An 18842-nucleotide genomic window follows, 5' to 3' on the forward strand; every position below is an offset into this window, starting at 1 on the left:
GGACTAAAAGTCATAATATTTTTGTTTAAAGAACAAGAAAATAATACAGTATACATGTCCATACATTATAAATTTTCCCAAGTCTCTAGAATATAAGATAATATTTTGTAAGATACTCTTTGTGAATGAGATTTGAGAGAGGCCTTGTAGCACTTGTTGAAAAATGTTCTAAGATGGGCTATTTCTCTTACCTAGGTAGGCTGCAAGAGGTTCATTTTTGTCTGAAAGCCTGTCACGAAAAGTGTCATTAGTTGGTATTGAAATACCACTGTCCTTCACCATGACCACTGTGCCATTCCAGTCATAAGCTCCAACTGCTCCAAGCATGATCCAATCCTTATGGAGAGAAAAACAAAAAGCCTGTTCTCTAGGTTCTCTAGGTGAGCTATCTTTAGACATTCATTGATCATGATGCTCACATTTGGGTAACGCTTATTGTATACTTATATATTTAGCCCTGCTTCTATTATAGTATGGCCGCTACAATCACAGAATGTCTTGTACTTTTTGTTGGGGGGGAAAAAAAAAAAAAAAGAAAAAAAAAGGGCCATTCACGAAAAGCCGCAGAATGAAATTTAAAGCTTCTACAACTTCTGAACTTTCATAAGCTTGAATCTTTCTCTGCTGAATCTGTGAGTCTTCTACATTGTGCAAGAGCCTTTAGTCAATGACAAATGGTTTGCTGACCCTTCTTTCCTGACGGCATGTATGTAGCCTTCTAGACAAGACAATGTTGTGGTTTAACTCCACCTGGCAGCTAAGTACCATGCAGCTGCTTCCTCACTTACCCCCCAGCCCTAGTGGGATTGGGAGAAGAATCAGGAAAAAGGTAGAACTTGTGGGTTGATATAAGAACAATATAATGTTTAATTAAAATATAATAGTAATAATAATAACAACCACAACAATAACAATTGTAATGAAAAGGAGGAGGAGTTCTCCTTACTCGAGGAATAAAACCCAAAGGGACAAAAAACAAGTGATGCACAATACAATCGCTCACCACCCGCTCACTGATTCCCAGCTGGTCCCCAAGTAGTGGTTGGCCCCTCCTGGCCAACTCCCCACAGTTTATGTGCTGAATATGACGTTCTGTGGTACGGAATATCCCTTTGGCCAGTTTGGGTCAGCTGTCCTGGCTCTGCTCCCTCCTGGCTTCTTGTGCACCTGCTCACGGGCAGAGCACGGGAAACTGAAAAGTCCTTGACTTACAGAATAAGCACTACTTAGCAACAACTAAAAAATCAGTGTGTTATCAATTTTATTCTCATATTAAATCCAAAACACAGCACTGCACCAGCTACTAAGAAGCAAATTTAACTCTATCTCAGCTGAAACCAGGACAGACAGACACCAGAGACCCTGAGTCTGTCAATGCACTATGGACTGAAAACCCACTTCTGAAGTGAGGTGAGGTTCTGATCATAGCAGGTCAGTTGTTCATGAACTTCAAGAATATGGTCTACCAAATAAATAATCTTATAAATAATCCTCCTGCTCTCTATCAGGATAATATTTTTTTCTAAGGTATGATACACAGTCTGAAGCATCACGTGTAATGCAGTGCAGAGTGTAAAAATAAACTGAGTACCTCTGCAGTAATGTATTTATGTTAAATCATACTGAAAGTCTGCTATTCTCTTTTTTACCAGTGATATGCTGAGCTCTATACAAAGCCATGTTGAAGGTTTTCTTATATATGTAAGTTTGTCTTGGATTGCTTGGTGTTTGTTCCGTTCAGTTACTCTCCTATTGTGCTCTTTTCCACTGTCACTACTTTTTCATATCTTTGAAGTGTAACTCTTCCCTGTTCTTTTGATCTCATCTTAAATTTGTTTCATTTGTGTACACTAAGCCGATCATCACAATAAATATTTTTTGAGAATAAATAAAATATGTAGGAAGTGATTTTCTGCTAATAAAAATTCCCAGGGATTTTTGCATCCTAGTTTAATAAATATTTACTCCCTGAGGACTGAAGTATTCAACGTGGTAACAGAAATAAGAACGTGCTGTGTTACTAATAATGCAGATCATATCCATGACAGAAATATTTTTATGTACCTTTTGTTTTGATTTCAACAATACAATGCAGTATCAATGTATACATTAATATTTAGAGACAACAGTTTTATACTTCATAACTCACAGAATGGTTTGGGTTGGAAGAGACCTTTAAAGATCATGTGGGTCCAACCCCCTGCCATGGATAGGGACACCTTCCACTAGACCCCATTGCTCAAAGCCCTGTCCAACGTGGCCTTGAACGCAAGGGGGGATGCACCACTTCTCTGGACAACCTGTTTCAGTGCCTCACCACCTTCATAGTAAAACATTTCTTCCTTAGATTCAACCTAAATCTACCCTTTTTGAGTTTAAGACCATTGCGCCTTGCCCTGTCACTACAGGCTGCTTGGTAAAAAGTCTTTGTCTGTCTTTCCTAACATATTACAGACTATTCTTCTGATAGAAAGTGCTATGGGAGCATTAAATGTAGAGTTCGTGTGAAGAAGGTACTTACTCTCTTAAGCTTTCATTGTTTGTAATAATTCTTCAAATAGATTTTACAAAAAAGTAACTGCATTACAGGGAACTCCAAAACTTCCAACAGCAGACAGGACTGTACAAAGAATTCTGAAACACCCATTCCAAATTCGTGCCATCACCAACAAAAATCAGTTTTGTAAAAGAGCTATCTTAAAACAGTTTTTTACCTCAGAATAATGAGCACTGAAACCAGCTTGAGACATTTCCATTTCAAATGAGGCAGCCTGCTGGTCTGTTGTTGCTATTAAACAGAAAAAAATTAAGTTTCAAAAATAACTTAGTTCCAATCTGAAAAAGTATCTGAATAGTGTAATGAAAACACTCATATGATAACAAAGGATAGCATAATTAACTAGAATATTCAGTGAATATAGTTTGCTATAGTTTTTTATGATAAATACAGAAATTAAGATCTGTGTTAAACGTCACCATTGAGTATGAGAGTTTGCATTTTAAGATCATGTCTCAGAACTTGTCCAACAAATATTTCTGGGCTAAAACTGACCAGACTTGACCTCAGGCTGACTGTAAATATGTTTGGAATGTTTGATTAATATAGTTAAGCCATTTCCCTCTTGAGCTAACTGAACAATAAAACACCAGCCATGTAACCCCAGCCTTGTATTCAAGCAACTAAAAATTCATAGGCAGCTGGAGGAACTTCAAATGAAAAACACTTGATGTTTGTATGAACCTTTGCAAAAACAACATAGGAAAATCTCAGCTGTCCGAGATTCATAAGGCTCAGGGAAGGGCTTGGGAACTATAATCCTGCCCAGAAAGTTACATGACAAATCTTCCTGGTTCTTTAAAGTGATTTTGAATAAAAAAGGTATCAGTGCTAGTTTCATTATCTTGTCAGGTAGTCATATGCTAATTATTCAACTCTGATGTGCTACTCTGCTTCCAGATACACTTAAAATATTATCAGGGAAAAGTTCTGCCTTTTCCTCTATTTAAAAGCAATACTCAAGGACTATTGTGCCACCTTAAGTGGTCAAGTAAGGTAACTATTTTCTGCATATTAGTTCCTTCTTCAGAGCAAGATACAGTAACGGGCAGCAGAGGGGAGCTATGAAATCTGCTCTGATCTTGTCCAGTAAGAGTGCACAACTGCTACCATTTGAGTGCTGAGGCGAACCTCCAGCTGTGCGATGAAACTAAGGCATAGCAAGCCATGGCTGCACGAACTTCAGCCATCTGGACTATTAAATAATACTGAACTTTTGATACTCAGCAGCTAAACCACAGAGGTTGCTCCCTGGGACATGATGTCTTTGCTAATTTTTTGGATTTATAGTCAGTCATAGGAAGCAGACATGATCTCAAACACAGAATGTTTGACACAGAAACATATGCCACCATGTTTCACAAGATGTAGCTGCTAAGTCTGAAAAAGTCCTTTTGAAGCATAAAACTCTTAAGTTGCACATTTGCTGATAAGCAGTGTTCTCATGCAGTAAAGGATGCTCCCTAACAAGCTGAGAAAGACAAGACCCTCAGTATGAGGCAGAGGACAATGCCAGTACTGTTGGTGTGTGCAGCTCTGAATGCTGCTTAGATAATGGGCCTCAGTCTAACTTTCCATTCAGTTTCAAACTGCCAAGCTTCCTACAAAGGATATTTTGTGAAAAAACATTTGTGCCCGCCTGTGGGTTGGATAAAACATAAAATTGCTGTTAAAGCCAGAAGTCCATGCCATGAAACACAGAGGCATATGAAGAAGATTATGTGTAAAAATCCACTGGCTATCAAGTATGGTTTTTTGTTGGATTTGATTTTTCAGTTCTCAATTTTTATTTGCATTTTTTAAAGGCCAAAGACAAAAAAACCCCAAGAAATCCAAGAAAAAAGTTTGAATGTACTACTGTACTAGCAAGAGGCTTTTTAGATTGAGAATGTAAACAGATTCTGATACAGATTTCAAGAATTCTGTTCTTGAATTTCAATACTCAAGGTTCCCATGACCTCCATGTTGTGCACAGAATTTGGCTCCAGTGTATGAACTTAACTAATCTTTTCCACATTGCTTACATCTAATAAGGTGGATTGTCACCAGAAAGCTGGATGGGACAGATTAATCAACTTTTCTCCTCTGTCACAAAAATGCATCCATGGACATGGTCTAGAATAGCCCCTGAAATGCTTTTGAAGGGGACAGGAAACCATTCCTGAAGAATCAACAGAAACTGATTCAGTTAGCATCTTCTAGCTCCATTGGAACAACTCAGCCTTAGTACGTTTGGACAAAAAGCTAAAATCACATTCTCAGTTTCTTTTCTGATTCCCTTGCAGCCAGATTATGTGATTTCTGGGACCTTAACAGGTGGAGGTGGCAGCATTTCTTGACTCGTATCACAGGTGTCTTACACAGAAATGTTAGCACACCTCTGAGTTCCTACTGAAAATCTGGAAATCAAGAAACATTTTGGGAATGGTGAAATTGCCTAGCTTATTTCTTACAGTGTGGAGGAAAATATTTTTTCACGTTTTTTGTTTAAAATATATAGATTTTGTGATACAAGCAAGGCTATATAGAATAAAAATTGAAAATAAAGCGATTATATCAAGGCACAAATATCTTAACATTTACAATAGGTTTATGTTTAAAAAAAAGTAATAATATCTAAGAAGTACATATTTGTTACTGCACCTATTGCAGAAAATTAAAGCTGAATTCAAGGAGTACTGCAGAACTTTTTGATGATTAATATGCTTAAAGTACCAAAATACTGAAGGACACGATGACAAGGATTAGTCACCTTAAGCAAACCCCACCAGCAGGGAGTTAAAGCCAGCACAATTTACTCCACTGTATGAAGGCTGGCATTTCCTGTCACAGATAGGCACTACCTAATGGGTACTGATTGCTAAAAGGGACAAAGTGGAGTGTGACAAAGTGAGACTGTCTCTTCCAGTGGCATCTGGCTGTTCAAAGGGTTGAGCTATGTCATGAAGCCTTGAATTTGAGTACACAGATATCCAGAAACTCAGTCATGTTAGGGTCTTACATCCTTTGTCTGTTGCCATGACTCGCAGTTGATTTATTTTTTTCTATATCCATTACATTTAATAGCTATAACTAACACTTTATTCTACTAATGAATGACAATGTTTTTTCTCTGTTTTCTAGAAGTACAAAGCACAAATCGAAAACTAAGTTTCAGATTTCTGTTTGAACAAATGTTTTTCCTCTGAAAGTGAGTTTTTCCTAGTAAACAGGGACTTAACAAAAAAGCCCCATATTCAATGAACTTTGAAGTACTCAGTGAGCTTAAGTAGGCTAAACACTGGGCTTCAGAGAGATTAAATTATCCTTAAATTAATTTATTTAAAAAGTGAGAAAAAAACATTATCCAGAGAGTAAAAAGGTAAGAACACATGAACTGTAAAAATATTTAGTAACCATCAGCTGAAAACAGTAATCTTTGGCCAAGCTAAATGATACACTAAAAAAACGCAAAACCTAAATATGTCTGACAAACATAGCTCCGATGTAAAAAACTTTAAAATACTCCCTCATGTTTGTACTATTTCTTGACATTCAAGTCAAGATTTTTTTTTCCCCAGCTGTAAACTACACTATTCCAGCTACTGGGAAAGCTGAGATGTTGAAAAGAGTAAGTTCAAATAGATGGATGTTTTCTTTGTATGACACAAATCCCTTCAGAGTTGGCCAGTATAATTGATAACTAATAAACTCAGTCTTCTGTTACCAGAAGTGTGCTTGAAACAAACACAGATTTGGACAGCATTGCCTAATCTGGATGGAGAATGTAAGCAGACATTATGAGAAAGAATGACTTTTCTGTGCTAATATCTGAGTATTGTGAACGTTTCCAAATGTAATATGTCTTGCCAACTCTTCACACCGAGTTCCCGTCAACTTGTATAGCAAAGTAATACATTGTAATTAATAACTAACCAAAAGAGAACCTAAAGGTACAGGCAGAAGAGCACACGATCATGGGGTAATCAGGATATGGTCTGGCAAAGGTTTTTTACCTAAGGGAAGGCAATTTATGTTTATAAAGCCAGCTAAACCAGTAATGGTCACTTACCCTTTTAGGCTATTGTCTCCATAGACTTTAACTCATTTGACTATATTTCACATCACTATCTATGTTTTTGATGCCTATTGTAAAATATTTTTCTGATCAGCATGAAAAAAATACCTGCATAATATGTTTTATGCAGCACAATACATTGCAAAGAGAGAGAAAAGCAGATGGTTTTCTATTTCTTCCAGTTGTACTGCAGGCATGAAGTAGAATTTTAAATAATGTCATACCTTCCAGGGCAAATATTCTCTCTCCGAGTGCTTCAACAATAGTTACAAGAGCTAATTCATCTGAGACATTGAAGAAATGCTTTTCAGTAGGCTTACTGGCAATTGATTTGATTTCCTCTACAAATTTCTCAGTACTTAAATTTCCTCTGCTGTAGCTGCCAAGAATCTAAACAGAATTTAAAAAAAAAAAAAAAAAAAAGGTCAAGGATGTATTTTATAACCTGTTTAAAAAGACACCTTTGAGGCAGGTTGTCAAAGAATATTGGGAAATCATATGCAAACTTAATTTGTTCCGTTAAAACCTCCCTCTAATTGATTTGAAACCATCCTTTTCCAATGTGAATGGAAATGTATGAGGGCTCAGTTATTTTTCTGAAAATACCAACAATAGCATACAAAGCAACTGTAGAGTGTAATGTCTGCTATCCTCAACTGTCCTTTTTTTCCCTTCTTCACAAAATTCTAGTGATTTATTTTATGATTCTATGATTTGTTTAAGTAAGCCTTAATTGAGGAAAAAACAACAAAGCAAAAACCAAACCAGAATACACAATTGCACTGGCTTCTGCATAGATATCACTAGTTCTCATAACACATAGATGACAAGTTAATTAGGCATAGAATAATTTCTTTCTGTGTGCTGATTTGCCCTATAAATACATATAACAATAACACTTGCATTCAGTGTTAACAACTCCATCACAGTATAGATTTGGTTTGCGGTTTTAACATCACTGCTGTAAAAATTCAGTATGCATCAGAACAAAATGTCTCTCTTATGCAATTCCCAGACCGACAAGTATTTTTCATAGAAAAAAGTGCCCTATGCACTTAACTTGCTTTGAAATAAAAAAGTAACTCCCATATTCTAGCATTCCTGGACACTGCAGCGACTGAAATTTTGTTCTAGACAGGGATTTTATTGCAAAAACTCATTCGAGCTTCAAGGACAATTTTTCCTCTAGATCTTTAGCTTTTTGAAGGAAACCACTGAAAACTTGTGTGCTGCTGGATTCAATTTTTGTTTTATGTCTCACTTTAAGTTAAAGATAATAACATCTTTCTTGAAGTTGTATGGTTGCATGCCACCTCATTGTACCAAAACAAAGAAAGGTAGGAACAGAAAAGCAACAATCCAACATACTTTCAAAATTAACAACAGAAAACAAATTATTTGAGTATAGAATGCACAAATACAGTGGAGAGTTCACATCAAATCTATCATTAATGTTTCCATATTTCTCAATATGGGTTAACCTCCATTACGCTTACCCTCTCATTTGGCTACTAGGTTTGTTCAACGTGAAAATGATAACTTCAGAATGCCAGCACACACAATAGCTATAATAAACCTGGGTTTTGTTGATGGCTTACGTTTGCTTTTTTTTTAGAAGCAGGTAATGTGTCCATAGAAATTGCTCAGGAGATTTGAACTAATCCACGCTGTTCAATATTGCTCTTAATAAAAAGGATTTGATTTTATACTGCCCCTCAAACTCTTCTTTTTATTCACATGCACACACACCTGTCATCACCATGAAGACAGACAGATTGCTTTTTCTTATGTGCTGTAAAATCAGAAAGCAACTTTTAAAATGTATTTTTCACCTTATTTCTTTTTTTCCTTTCTGAAATTATTATATTTCCATAAAGATTCTGTGAAATTAACTTTTTAAACAGAAATTACATTTGGAAGCTGAAACATCCTTTTAAGATTCTGAATTTTCCCATTAAATTTCACTTACAGCAATAGCAAATCTCTGAATGTTTTCATCTTCACAATTATCAATCACTTCTTTTAATCTGTAGTTGTCATGTGATTCCCCATCAGTCACAATAACCATTACTTTTTGTACTCCTCTTCGTGCGCCGCGAGCCTCAGTAAAAGCCTCTTTCCTAAAGGAAGCATAAAATGGTTGGAGAAAGGCAATGTCAGCATTTAGCACATGCATAATATTTGCATAGTCAACCGTACACTAAAAGATTTTATATTAGCTAAGAAACAGGAAAAGGAGATTAATATTAACCATGAACATATACAAACAACAACAATTGGAACTTAAATATCAGCTCACAGCCAAAGGGTTTCACAAGCATTCATTCATTATTCACTCATTTGAGAGCAACAGCAAAAAAGACAGTGCTAGATAGTGAAAAACTCTCTGCCTCTCCACATAAACTGCTGGCACCTTAAACCAGCTTTTGGTAGCTTAATAAAGGCCCAGCCAACACCCATGCCATCCTGAAATCCACATACTAAAAAACACCCTACGGCAGCACTTCAAGAAGTCAAAGCATTTCCTCAGCTACCAGCACACCTTTGCCCATCTACGGTACAACTGGGTGTTGGCAGTGTGGCAGAAGTCGTCTGCAGGTGAGTGAAGGCAGGATGGGGTGACCAGCTGAATTCTACAGCCACAGATACGCAAACAGGCGCTGAAGTTTTGGGCAGCTGCTCACCCACCCAGACTCTGAAGGGAACTCAAAAAGGCGAGGCTGAATAAGGGCTCTGGAGGAGAAGGAAGGAAGCCAGCCTTCCTCCTCTTAGAACAATGCAGGAGGGGGCCTGGAAATCAGGACCATGGTAGCTGAAAGGTTAGCTGAAAGGAATGTGCTCGAGCCTGTAGGCCACAAACCCTGGGAGGACAATCAACAGGGTGAGTGATGCTGAGAGAAGATAAGGGAATGAGGAATGGATGGCACCAAGGAAAGGTAACACCTTGCTGTTAATTGCTGGTAGTTAACCACCAATCGCGGATTGCCTAGTATGCAATGCTTAGCTTCAAGAACCAATCTGTTTAAAACGCGCAGCTTCTGAAAGTGTATATAAACTCGTGCTTCTGTACAATAAATTGACATTTGCTTGCATCAAGCTGCGTCCCGTCTCTTCATTTGCAGCAAATTGTTGACCCCGATGTGATGCGTTTAAGGATCTAACATAAAGGGCTCTCGAATCGCCTAACTGAGCGACTTGCAGCGAATCCCACAGAACTTTGAATGAACCACTGAAAGTGAACGGGAGCCGGCCGGCCTGAAATCTCTCCGGAGCTGAGAGGTGAGCTGTGGGAAATCCGTCATGGGGAATCAGGCTTCGTCCCCAGAAAGAGACGTATATGGACTCATAAAGGGTCTTCTAGTCAGATCCAGGAGTCCGTGCCTCAGTCTCCTCAAATGGTGACCCCTATGGTGGTGTTCCGAAGCCTTGGAGGAATAAGGACGGAACTGGTCGATAAAACGACAGCTCGTGGAAGAGGGCTGCGTTCCGGAGGAGGCGGCTTGGCTCAACGATCGGCTGGCTGGCTGGACCAGGCGGACAACCTGCATCGAGACAGGTGAGCAGCCAAGAAACTTTAGAGACTTTGAAAGAAATGAAAGTGTGTACAGACAGCAGCCAAATGTATGATGCTGCCACGGAGGGGAGCTCCGTGTCGGGAATGCATTTAGCACCTTGGTGGCAAATTCTGACTACTCTTTGCCAAGTGTGGACTAATTCTACTAACGGTGCTAAACCAGAGGAAGCTGTAAATTCCGCCAACAGTGTAAGCACTGAACTAGAGGAGGCTGTAAATTCCACCAACAGCGCGACTCTTCTCAACACACTGTCAACAATGCCGATTCTGTCCACACCACCTCTGCCCCCAAAGCTTCTGTCACTGATTGCAGCGACCCTCACAACACAGGACCAAGCACGGGAACAGGACAACTCGGGAAATGATTTAATTGACACTGATAAACCTTTTGATCCAGGTCCTATAGATCTGGAAGAGGAGCTAGACCTTCCTCCCCTCGCCCCCCCCCCCCCCCCCCCCCCCCCCCCCCCCGAGGCATTGGTTGTATTTTCGGGGAGGGTGAAAGGGGGCCTGAGGGATTGGTGGCAGGAATGCAAGTGGGAAGCGCTTAAGTGACAGGTTTTGGGAGTTGCTATGGCATGTTCAGTATTTTGTCAGACAAATCAACCTCAAGAGTGGCAGCCTGTGCAATACGAGGCTGTTAAAGGGTTAAGCAAAGCAGTGCGGGAAGGGAGGATTCATAATACATTGGCTATGTCCCTTCTTGAAGTGATGGCAGAGCCTTATACACTCACACTGCATGATTGGAAGTCATGGCTTTGTATGGTACTAACTGACACAGTATATGATGTGGTTATCTGATTTTTGTGAGCTATGTGTAGTGGCCTTGACTGAAAACCTTAATCGGGGAATTGCTGTTAACTATGAGCAGTTAGCTGGAGCAAATAATTGTGCCGATTCTGTGACTCAGGCAAGGTATCCCAGGGACAACCGTTTGCAAATGAATGAGATGGCTGTTAAGGCAGTCAGGATGCAGGAGTCTTGCCACAGTGTTGCGGGATCCTAGAGAGTCACTAAGTGTAATACTAACTTTATTGATTGGCTTCAGAATATTTTGCAACAAGTCGAACATGAGGAAGCTCAGGGGTTGCTTTTAAAACAACTAGCTATGATAATGCCAATGAAAATTGTAAACGGGCAACTTTCACAATCGCAACCCCAACATGTGTCAAATGATTGTAATGCAGAACTCACAGCAGACTGTAATTCTCAGGCTGAGTTCTGGAATGCAGCATAACAGATTTTTGCTTCTCTAATCTCTTCTGTAAGAATAGTACATGCTTTTAACTTGCTTAGTAAATTAGGCTGCTAGCTTGCTAAACAAAGTAATACTACAAATACTGTTCTTTTTTTTCTGGCTTATTAACAGATGTTGATTCTGTCCGTCATATGTTGCTACAGAACCGAGTTGCTATTGATTTTTATTGTTAGCACAGGGACATGCATGTGAAAACTTTGATAGGATGTGTTATGTGAATCTGAGTGACCACTCTGAATTAATTTACAAAAGTATACAAAACTTACAAGCCTTAAAACAAAGACCTGCAGCAGAGTCACGGGTGGGATGTCTTTGGTCTCTTCTCACAGCTGGGAAACTTTGGGCCATGACTCCAAAGTACTACAGGATTATAATTATCTTTAACCACCTTATTGATGTTTGCCTTTTGTCTCCCATAACTTTTTTTTCCTGTATTCAGTGTTTAGTTGATTGTAACATAAATCAGGCCATGGTCACCCAGCTACACACACCCTTTGCCTCATCGCAATTAACAAGCAAAAAAGAGGACAGAGAATGTCTGAAAAGAGATATAGGAGAGGAAGCTGGAGAATATTTGACCTAACAAGAGATGAGAGAACAGCTAGGTATTGTGAAGGAGAATAGGAAAGATAAACATGGTTATCTAGTGTTTAATAGGTGTCTGCATGCTTGTGGTGATATATAGCTATGTAACTACACAAATAATTTCTGCCCTGAGCCTGGTGGAGCATACAGCTGCGGTTTGTGTCCGGGCTCAGAGACGTAAATAGGGGCTTCTCTGTTATGGTAAAGTGTCTCTGGTTGCATAAAAAAAGAGGGAATGAAGGGAATGACCCCAGAGGTATGTTCAGAGAAAGCACCCTATGTATTGAACTTTTTGACTGAACCAGTTCTTGTTTGGTGTGCCCTTCCACCTATGTATAATGTTAATCCAAAAGAAGATGATATTGTTTACACTTTGAATGTCGATAATTGTCTTTCTGTAGATGCTAATGTAGTAGGAGGCTATGATGGGAACGTATTGCAGCGGTTCTTCTCTTGCTATTATCCGGAGTAACAGCAAGTAAATATATAAGAGTTAAATCACCTTGTTTGTTAGGCAGTTAAGAATGTGAGTCAAATTTGCCACTGCTTTCTGTTGTTGGCTCAAGGACATGGCTGTGAGGATTTTGATGGTATGTGCTGAATGGATTTTAGGCATCCCATTGCAGCAACATGTTATCAAAATCTAAGAAAAATATCAGCCTTTTTGACATCCATTCACTCAATTGGCGGTATTGTTTGTTTGCCTTGGTTGCCATCATGTTTGCAAGGGCCCTGCAGAACATGACATACCTGGTACCAGCTGTTCAAAAACAAAAAGGGGAAATTGTAAAATTGTACAGAATAGAGATAGTGGGTTATTTTGACATTGATAATGTGCAGCTTTGGCCTTGCTTTGACGATGTGCAGCTGCTATCCTGCAGCAAAGAGTTAAATAACTTTGAGGGAGTATGAGAAGAAAAACTAGGATGAGACAGAAACAAAGGAGGAATGTGATCTCACCTCTAGAAGACAAGGAAACAGCATGAACAGTAGAGTAGCCTATAGTGAACAGCGCTAATGGAAGTGTTTTATGAATTTGACTGATCACTCTAACTGTATTCATAAGCAGCTCTGAGTTAAGAAAAAATGTACAGACCACAAAGAATGAGAACAGGTTAACAGACTGGCTTTCAAGACTTGGGTTAGGGGGCTGGTTACAAAATATAATCAAAGGAGCATTGATGGTATTGACAGTATTGTTGGTTCTAGTATTATGTGTTCCGTGTTTGTTTCAATGCTTACAACAAGAACGCATGTTGGATTGCTCAAAAACAAGAAGGGGGAGATGCAGGAGGGGTCCTGCAAATCAGGACCATGGTAGCTGAAAGGAATGTGCTCGAGCCTGTAGGCCACAAACCCTGGGAGGACAAGGAATGTGAATAGATAACAATCAACAGGGTGAGTCACGCTGAGAGAAGATAAGGGAATGAGGAACGGATGGTGCCAAGGATGGCACCAAGGAAAGGTAACACCTTGCTGTTAATTGATGGTAGTTAACCACCAATCGGGGATTGCCTAGTATGCAATGCTTAGCTTCAAGAACCAATCTGTTTAAAACACAGAGCTTCTGAAAGTGTATATAAACTCGTGCTTCTGTACAATAAATTGACATTTGCTTGCGTCAAGCTGCGTCACGTCTCTTCATTCACCGCAGAACAATACCACAGAACTTTAAGACTGGCCACGCAAGTGAAAGCTAAGATCAACCGCTGATGATGGCCAAAGTGGATGGGTAGGAAGACTGCAAGAACAGAGGAAGCTTTTGCTGACAGTTTCTGCATATACAAGCCTGCAGCAGTTTGTGGTGCACAGGGACATTCTGAACCACATGTAGTTTCTGAGTATTTGGCAGTTCTCAGCTGGCTGTGCTTTTATGAACTTGTTCAGATTCCCTAAAGCTTCTTCTACTTGTATCTAAGGAAAACATTACTGCTGAATATGTAAGAATGTCATCGGATTTAAGACCTCATAACAACAAAACTTAGGTCAGACGATGAAACAGAACATTAGAAAGATGCTGCATATTTGACTAAATGGTTGTTGGGGAAGGATGAATGCAATAAAGTCATGCTGTTATGAGGGGAAAAAAGGTTGAAAAGAAAAAATGTACCCGGACAACATTGTACAGTTTGAAAGTGCCTGAAACATTTTGCATTTACTGTTTGTTCTATGAAAGTCAGATTTCATTTTTGTTGTAAAGGAAGCATTTCTAAATAATGCTACTACTACAACTGATCTTTAATGTCCCAATGACCCAGAAGCTTCAAAGACTTTGGTATAAAATTTCTAGGCTTTCTGATAAAGATAGGCTCAATCCCCATAATAATCTTAACTTCAAAATTAAGGCAAATTAACATTAAAAAGTTTTATATTTTCCTTTTTTCCTCTGAAAAAACTTACTTTTCTTCACCCCTCTACACACACAGTTCCTACCCACTCTGTGTGGACATCAAAGGTTGTCAGCTTTTTGCTTAGGACTACAACTTTGCTCCATGTCTTGTCTCTTTCCCTGTTTCTTCAAATCAAGAGACAGATAGCTGCCTTTCCAGGATGTCATATACAACTGCTCTAGATGCTGGAAAGTCTGTTTATCCACCCTCCTCCTAAATTTTTTTTACTTAGCTAAAAAGAAGTCAGATGTCAACCACAAAATTTTTAATTTATAAAATCAGAATTGTCACCAGGTCTGTTTATGTTTGTTTCTACTATGTGCAGGACAATATTTTGTGAGTGTACCTTGCCGTATCTATTCCCAGGGCTGTCATAGTTTGTGTGCCACCCCGCTGGCGTATTCTCGTGGCTGCGGCCATCACATCTTCTGTTGTTGAGTATGCATTCAGGAAAAATTCATGGACTACAGTCTGTCCATATTGAACAATTCCAACCTGAAACACACAGTTCATGTAAAAAACCAACTCTTTTTAAAGAAAACATCTATGTCTGCTGCAATGGGGTAAATTCTCATTTTTACCTACAGCCAGGAAAAGAATTGAACTATGTCCGTTTCCCTCATGTTCTGGCTTTGGCTGGGATAAGAGTTAATTTTCTTCTCAGTAGCTGGTGCAGTGCTGTGTTTTGACTCTGATGTGAGAACAATGTTGGTAATACACTGATGTTTTCAGTTGTTGCCGGGTGATGTTTATACTCAGTCAAGAACTTTTTGGTTTCTCTGGCCTTGCCAGCCAGAGGGCTGGAGAGGCACGGGAAATTGGGAGGGGACACAGCCAGGACTGGTGACCTGAACCAGCCAGAGGGGTATTCCATACCATGGGATGCCATGCCTGGTATATAAACTTGGGGGGTTAGCTGGGGCCTGGGGATCACTGCTCAAGGACTGGCTGGGCATCGGTAAGCAGGTGGTGAGCAGTTGTATTGTGCATCACTTGGTTCCCTTTCACCCTTTCCCTTTGGATTTTATCCTTTTCCCAACCCTTTCATTATAACTGTTATTATCATTATTGATATTATTGTTCTTTCATTTTTATTCTGTTTCAATTATTGTTTCCATTATAACTATTATTATTGTTTATTATTGCTTATTAGCATTCTTATTATAATTATTATAATTATATAGTTATTGTTGTTATTATTATTGCTCTTTATTTTTTCTGTTTAAATTATTAAATTGTTCTTATCTCAGCCCTTGAGTTTTACATTCCTTTCCGATTCTCTTCCCCATCCCTCTGGGTGAGGTGCAGTGAGCGAGTGGCTGGTGGTGCTTGGTTGCTGGCCGGGGTTAAACCACGACACCTCAGTATGAAACATTTGTAAGCATTTCAGCAAGACTGGTTAGAAGACACTCAATCTCATGAAACATTTTGAAGTTTCTGAATTGTTTTTATTGAAAATAGGGACAAAGCCAAAAGCAGGCCTTGCTCCTTGCACTTCCTGACCTGCAGTGATCTGTGCTGCAGTTTTTCTCTCCTCTAGGCCAAGGCAGACCGATGTCCTAAGCACCAGTCACAACTTCTAAGAATAGTTTTCCTTGTAGCGCACAAGGCCATGGTTCACTCACAACTCTTGTCATTCCATCCAAATATAATATTCCTACATCTGATAGTTTATTTTCCCTAAAGCTAGCCTAGAAACAACACTGCAATGACAAATTTAGGCCCTCAGGATGAGAGGAAGACCCAGGTACCCTTATCTTGATGAAGACGGCAGGGCAGTCCAGGAAACAGCTGTTATCCAGCAGGAGGCAAGCCAAAGAAAGACACCTGACAAGTGCCAGTGGGGACAACAGGAATAAAATGGTGGATTCTGAAAAGGGGAAGGATGATGGAAAGGCTCTAGATGACCTCAACAGGACAAGTCTTTGCGTGAAAGATCAGTGCATGGGATTGGAACTCCACAACAAATACCTGAGGAAACCTGCTGCAAAAAAAAAGTATGGAATAAGATGAGCAATATTCTTAAATATTAGTTAATTTATTTCATTCATCTCTGTCAGTTTTAATGTTCTGGCAGTTTTCTGACAGCTTTTACTGGGAAGAAATCCACACACTGTTCCATTAGCATATTTCAATTTTATGTTACACATAGCAATTTATAGGTGTTATTTAGGATAATGCAGTATTACATGGCATTCATGTCTCACACATCTATTATTAAAAGCACTTTAGCATTTAGGTACTGAAGATCAGTAAGACCTCTGGGATAATTATGCCATTATATTATTTTAGAAGTGGCTTAGTATGTACTTTGCAATTGCTTTATGGGTGTTTTTCTCAGGTACTTTCATAGCCTCTCAGATTCTGCACAATGTTTGCTTGTAGTGGGGGTTAGAGTTGGATAAATATTTGATACTAAACATCAATGAAAAAGCTAGTTACATATGATTATAAGACTGTAATTGTAATGGTATGTAGCAGCAAAATCTATCACACTTATTTTCTGTATCCTTTTGAAAATATAACCAAATCTGGAAAAACTGATGTATGTTCAAGGTTCCAACAGGTTGCTCCATTTTAAGATGCTTTACTTCTCTGTCGAAGGCATGCCCTCTTCCACCCACAGCCAAGAGCATGCAGAGGCTTCGTTTTCTCATGGGCAGCAGTGAATATTCTTCAAGAGTATTCACACAACAAGTTGGGGCACAGGCTGTATTGCCGCTCAGGGAAATCTTGTGGCATTGACTAAACCCCAAGCTGAAGATGAAATTTTTAAGCTGTTCCCTCCAAAGCAACTATTTTGTAGCACACATCTAAAGTGACATACAGAATAATCTGAACAGGATGCTGCTAGACATTTAAAAAGACTGCCAATAACTAGTGATAAACAAGAGGCTTTCATTATTTTTAGTCTTTTGGAGCAGGAGGAGTGCCTTAACAGTATTCCAGAACCATGCAGAACCATGTAGCCAGGGACTACTGCACGCCAGGGAGCCTGCCACTGTGGATTCACAGGCTTCTGATCTGCAGCCTTGAGGATTTTATTGATGCCAAGGATTAAATCAACTATTGACTACTGCCAGTGTGAAAAGTACCTGCCCATCTTTCATGATTCTAGAGACCCATGTTGGTGTTATCATTTTCCTAAAAGAGGTTACATGCTGAGTTGTATCATTTCCTATTAGAAAGGAAACATCCGTGATCACAGCAAGTAAACATTTTGAGCATTTCCTTCTAAGGAAGTGAATGGGAAGAACATCTGAGTCTGGAAAACTGCACTGTGTTACATAGCTTGTAAATCAGGAAGGAAGGGGGGCATATGGTTATCTTATGGGATACAATTGTTCTCTGGAACCCTTCCTTAGCACTAGCTTTGAAAACACTGATCCTAATTTTCTACATATTTCATGGCATCAGAGGTGAGCCATTCCTCAGCAAAGAGTAATGATAAGCTTCCAAGAACTGACCAAATACTAAAAGGCATGTTCCAGTCTCCTACTGGGTAACAGAATCAGATCCACTTTGTAAAATTGGAATTATATTCTACTAGATAGCAACGAAGGTTTGAGCTTTTGCAGCCTTTTAATCTAATGGAAAATTACAAATGACACATGTATATTATGCAAATGTGCCTTTATGGGACAATAAACCTATTCAAACTGCGTAACTTCAGCAAGCCCGTAAGAACAATGCTTACAGACACTGTATGTTTTGATTTGCTTGTTATCTGGGAAATGCAGTAGTACTACACAGAAGGACATAATTCTGCTCTACTCCAGAAAACCCAATATTTTTCCCAGAATTACTGACTATAATCTATTGAACATCTTTGTAATTCCTAAGCTTATGTTCCCTTCCCTAACATTCCATGGCTTTTATATTACACAAGGGAATAATTCTTTAATTGTCCTCAGTTCCTGTGAAAAAGCATGTTTGAGAGAACAGGCAAGTAAAGGACCATTCTGCTTTGGGACAAAACATTTCTGAGGGCATTTATTTATTGTTGTTCTATAACAGAGTAAAATCTCTTATTTAGAAAGTACATTCTGGCTTTCCCAATAAATTATTAAGCTAATCTAGTTGATAAAAAACAACAAGAACAAAAACAAAATGAAAGGGAAACCATTTAGTACATGGAAAAGATATGCTAGGATTTTCACCATTGGGATGTGGAGAAAAATCAGAAATATCTTTGGTTGTATTTAAATCTTATTTAATATATAAGAAAAGCAGAGATCCCTTGGGAAGCACTAATGGATAATATATTTGATTGTATAGAGAGCTTGCTAAAGATACCTGAATCAAATCAAAATCGAATTAATGCTGCTACATTTTGTTTGCTACCAGGCACTCAGACAGAAATTACTTGTAAACTATTGCAAAAGTCTTTCTTCATCCTGAATCTTTTTAACACCTCTTTA

General features: G+C 38.9%; 1 protein-coding gene across 1 annotated transcript in view; it reads right to left on the reverse strand.

The window, feature by feature from the left end:
* The window catches only part of ITGA1 (integrin subunit alpha 1), a 76928-nt gene that overhangs the window by 21282 nt on the left and 36804 nt on the right, over nt 1-18842 (reverse strand). Inside the window, exons 7-11 of the mRNA XM_013302872.3 lie at nt 14768-14916; nt 8584-8734; nt 6839-7004; nt 2715-2788; nt 192-336 (exon numbers count right to left, since the gene is read on the reverse strand). Coding sequence (XP_013158326.2) covers nt 192-336; nt 2715-2788; nt 6839-7004; nt 8584-8734; nt 14768-14916 — 685 coding nt within the window. The remainder of the gene's footprint in view (nt 1-191; nt 337-2714; nt 2789-6838; nt 7005-8583; nt 8735-14767; nt 14917-18842) is intronic.

This window comes from Falco peregrinus, chromosome Z, assembly GCF_023634155.1.
Source record: "Falco peregrinus isolate bFalPer1 chromosome Z, bFalPer1.pri, whole genome shotgun sequence".
Lineage (NCBI taxonomy): Eukaryota > Metazoa > Chordata > Aves > Falconiformes > Falconidae > Falco > Falco peregrinus.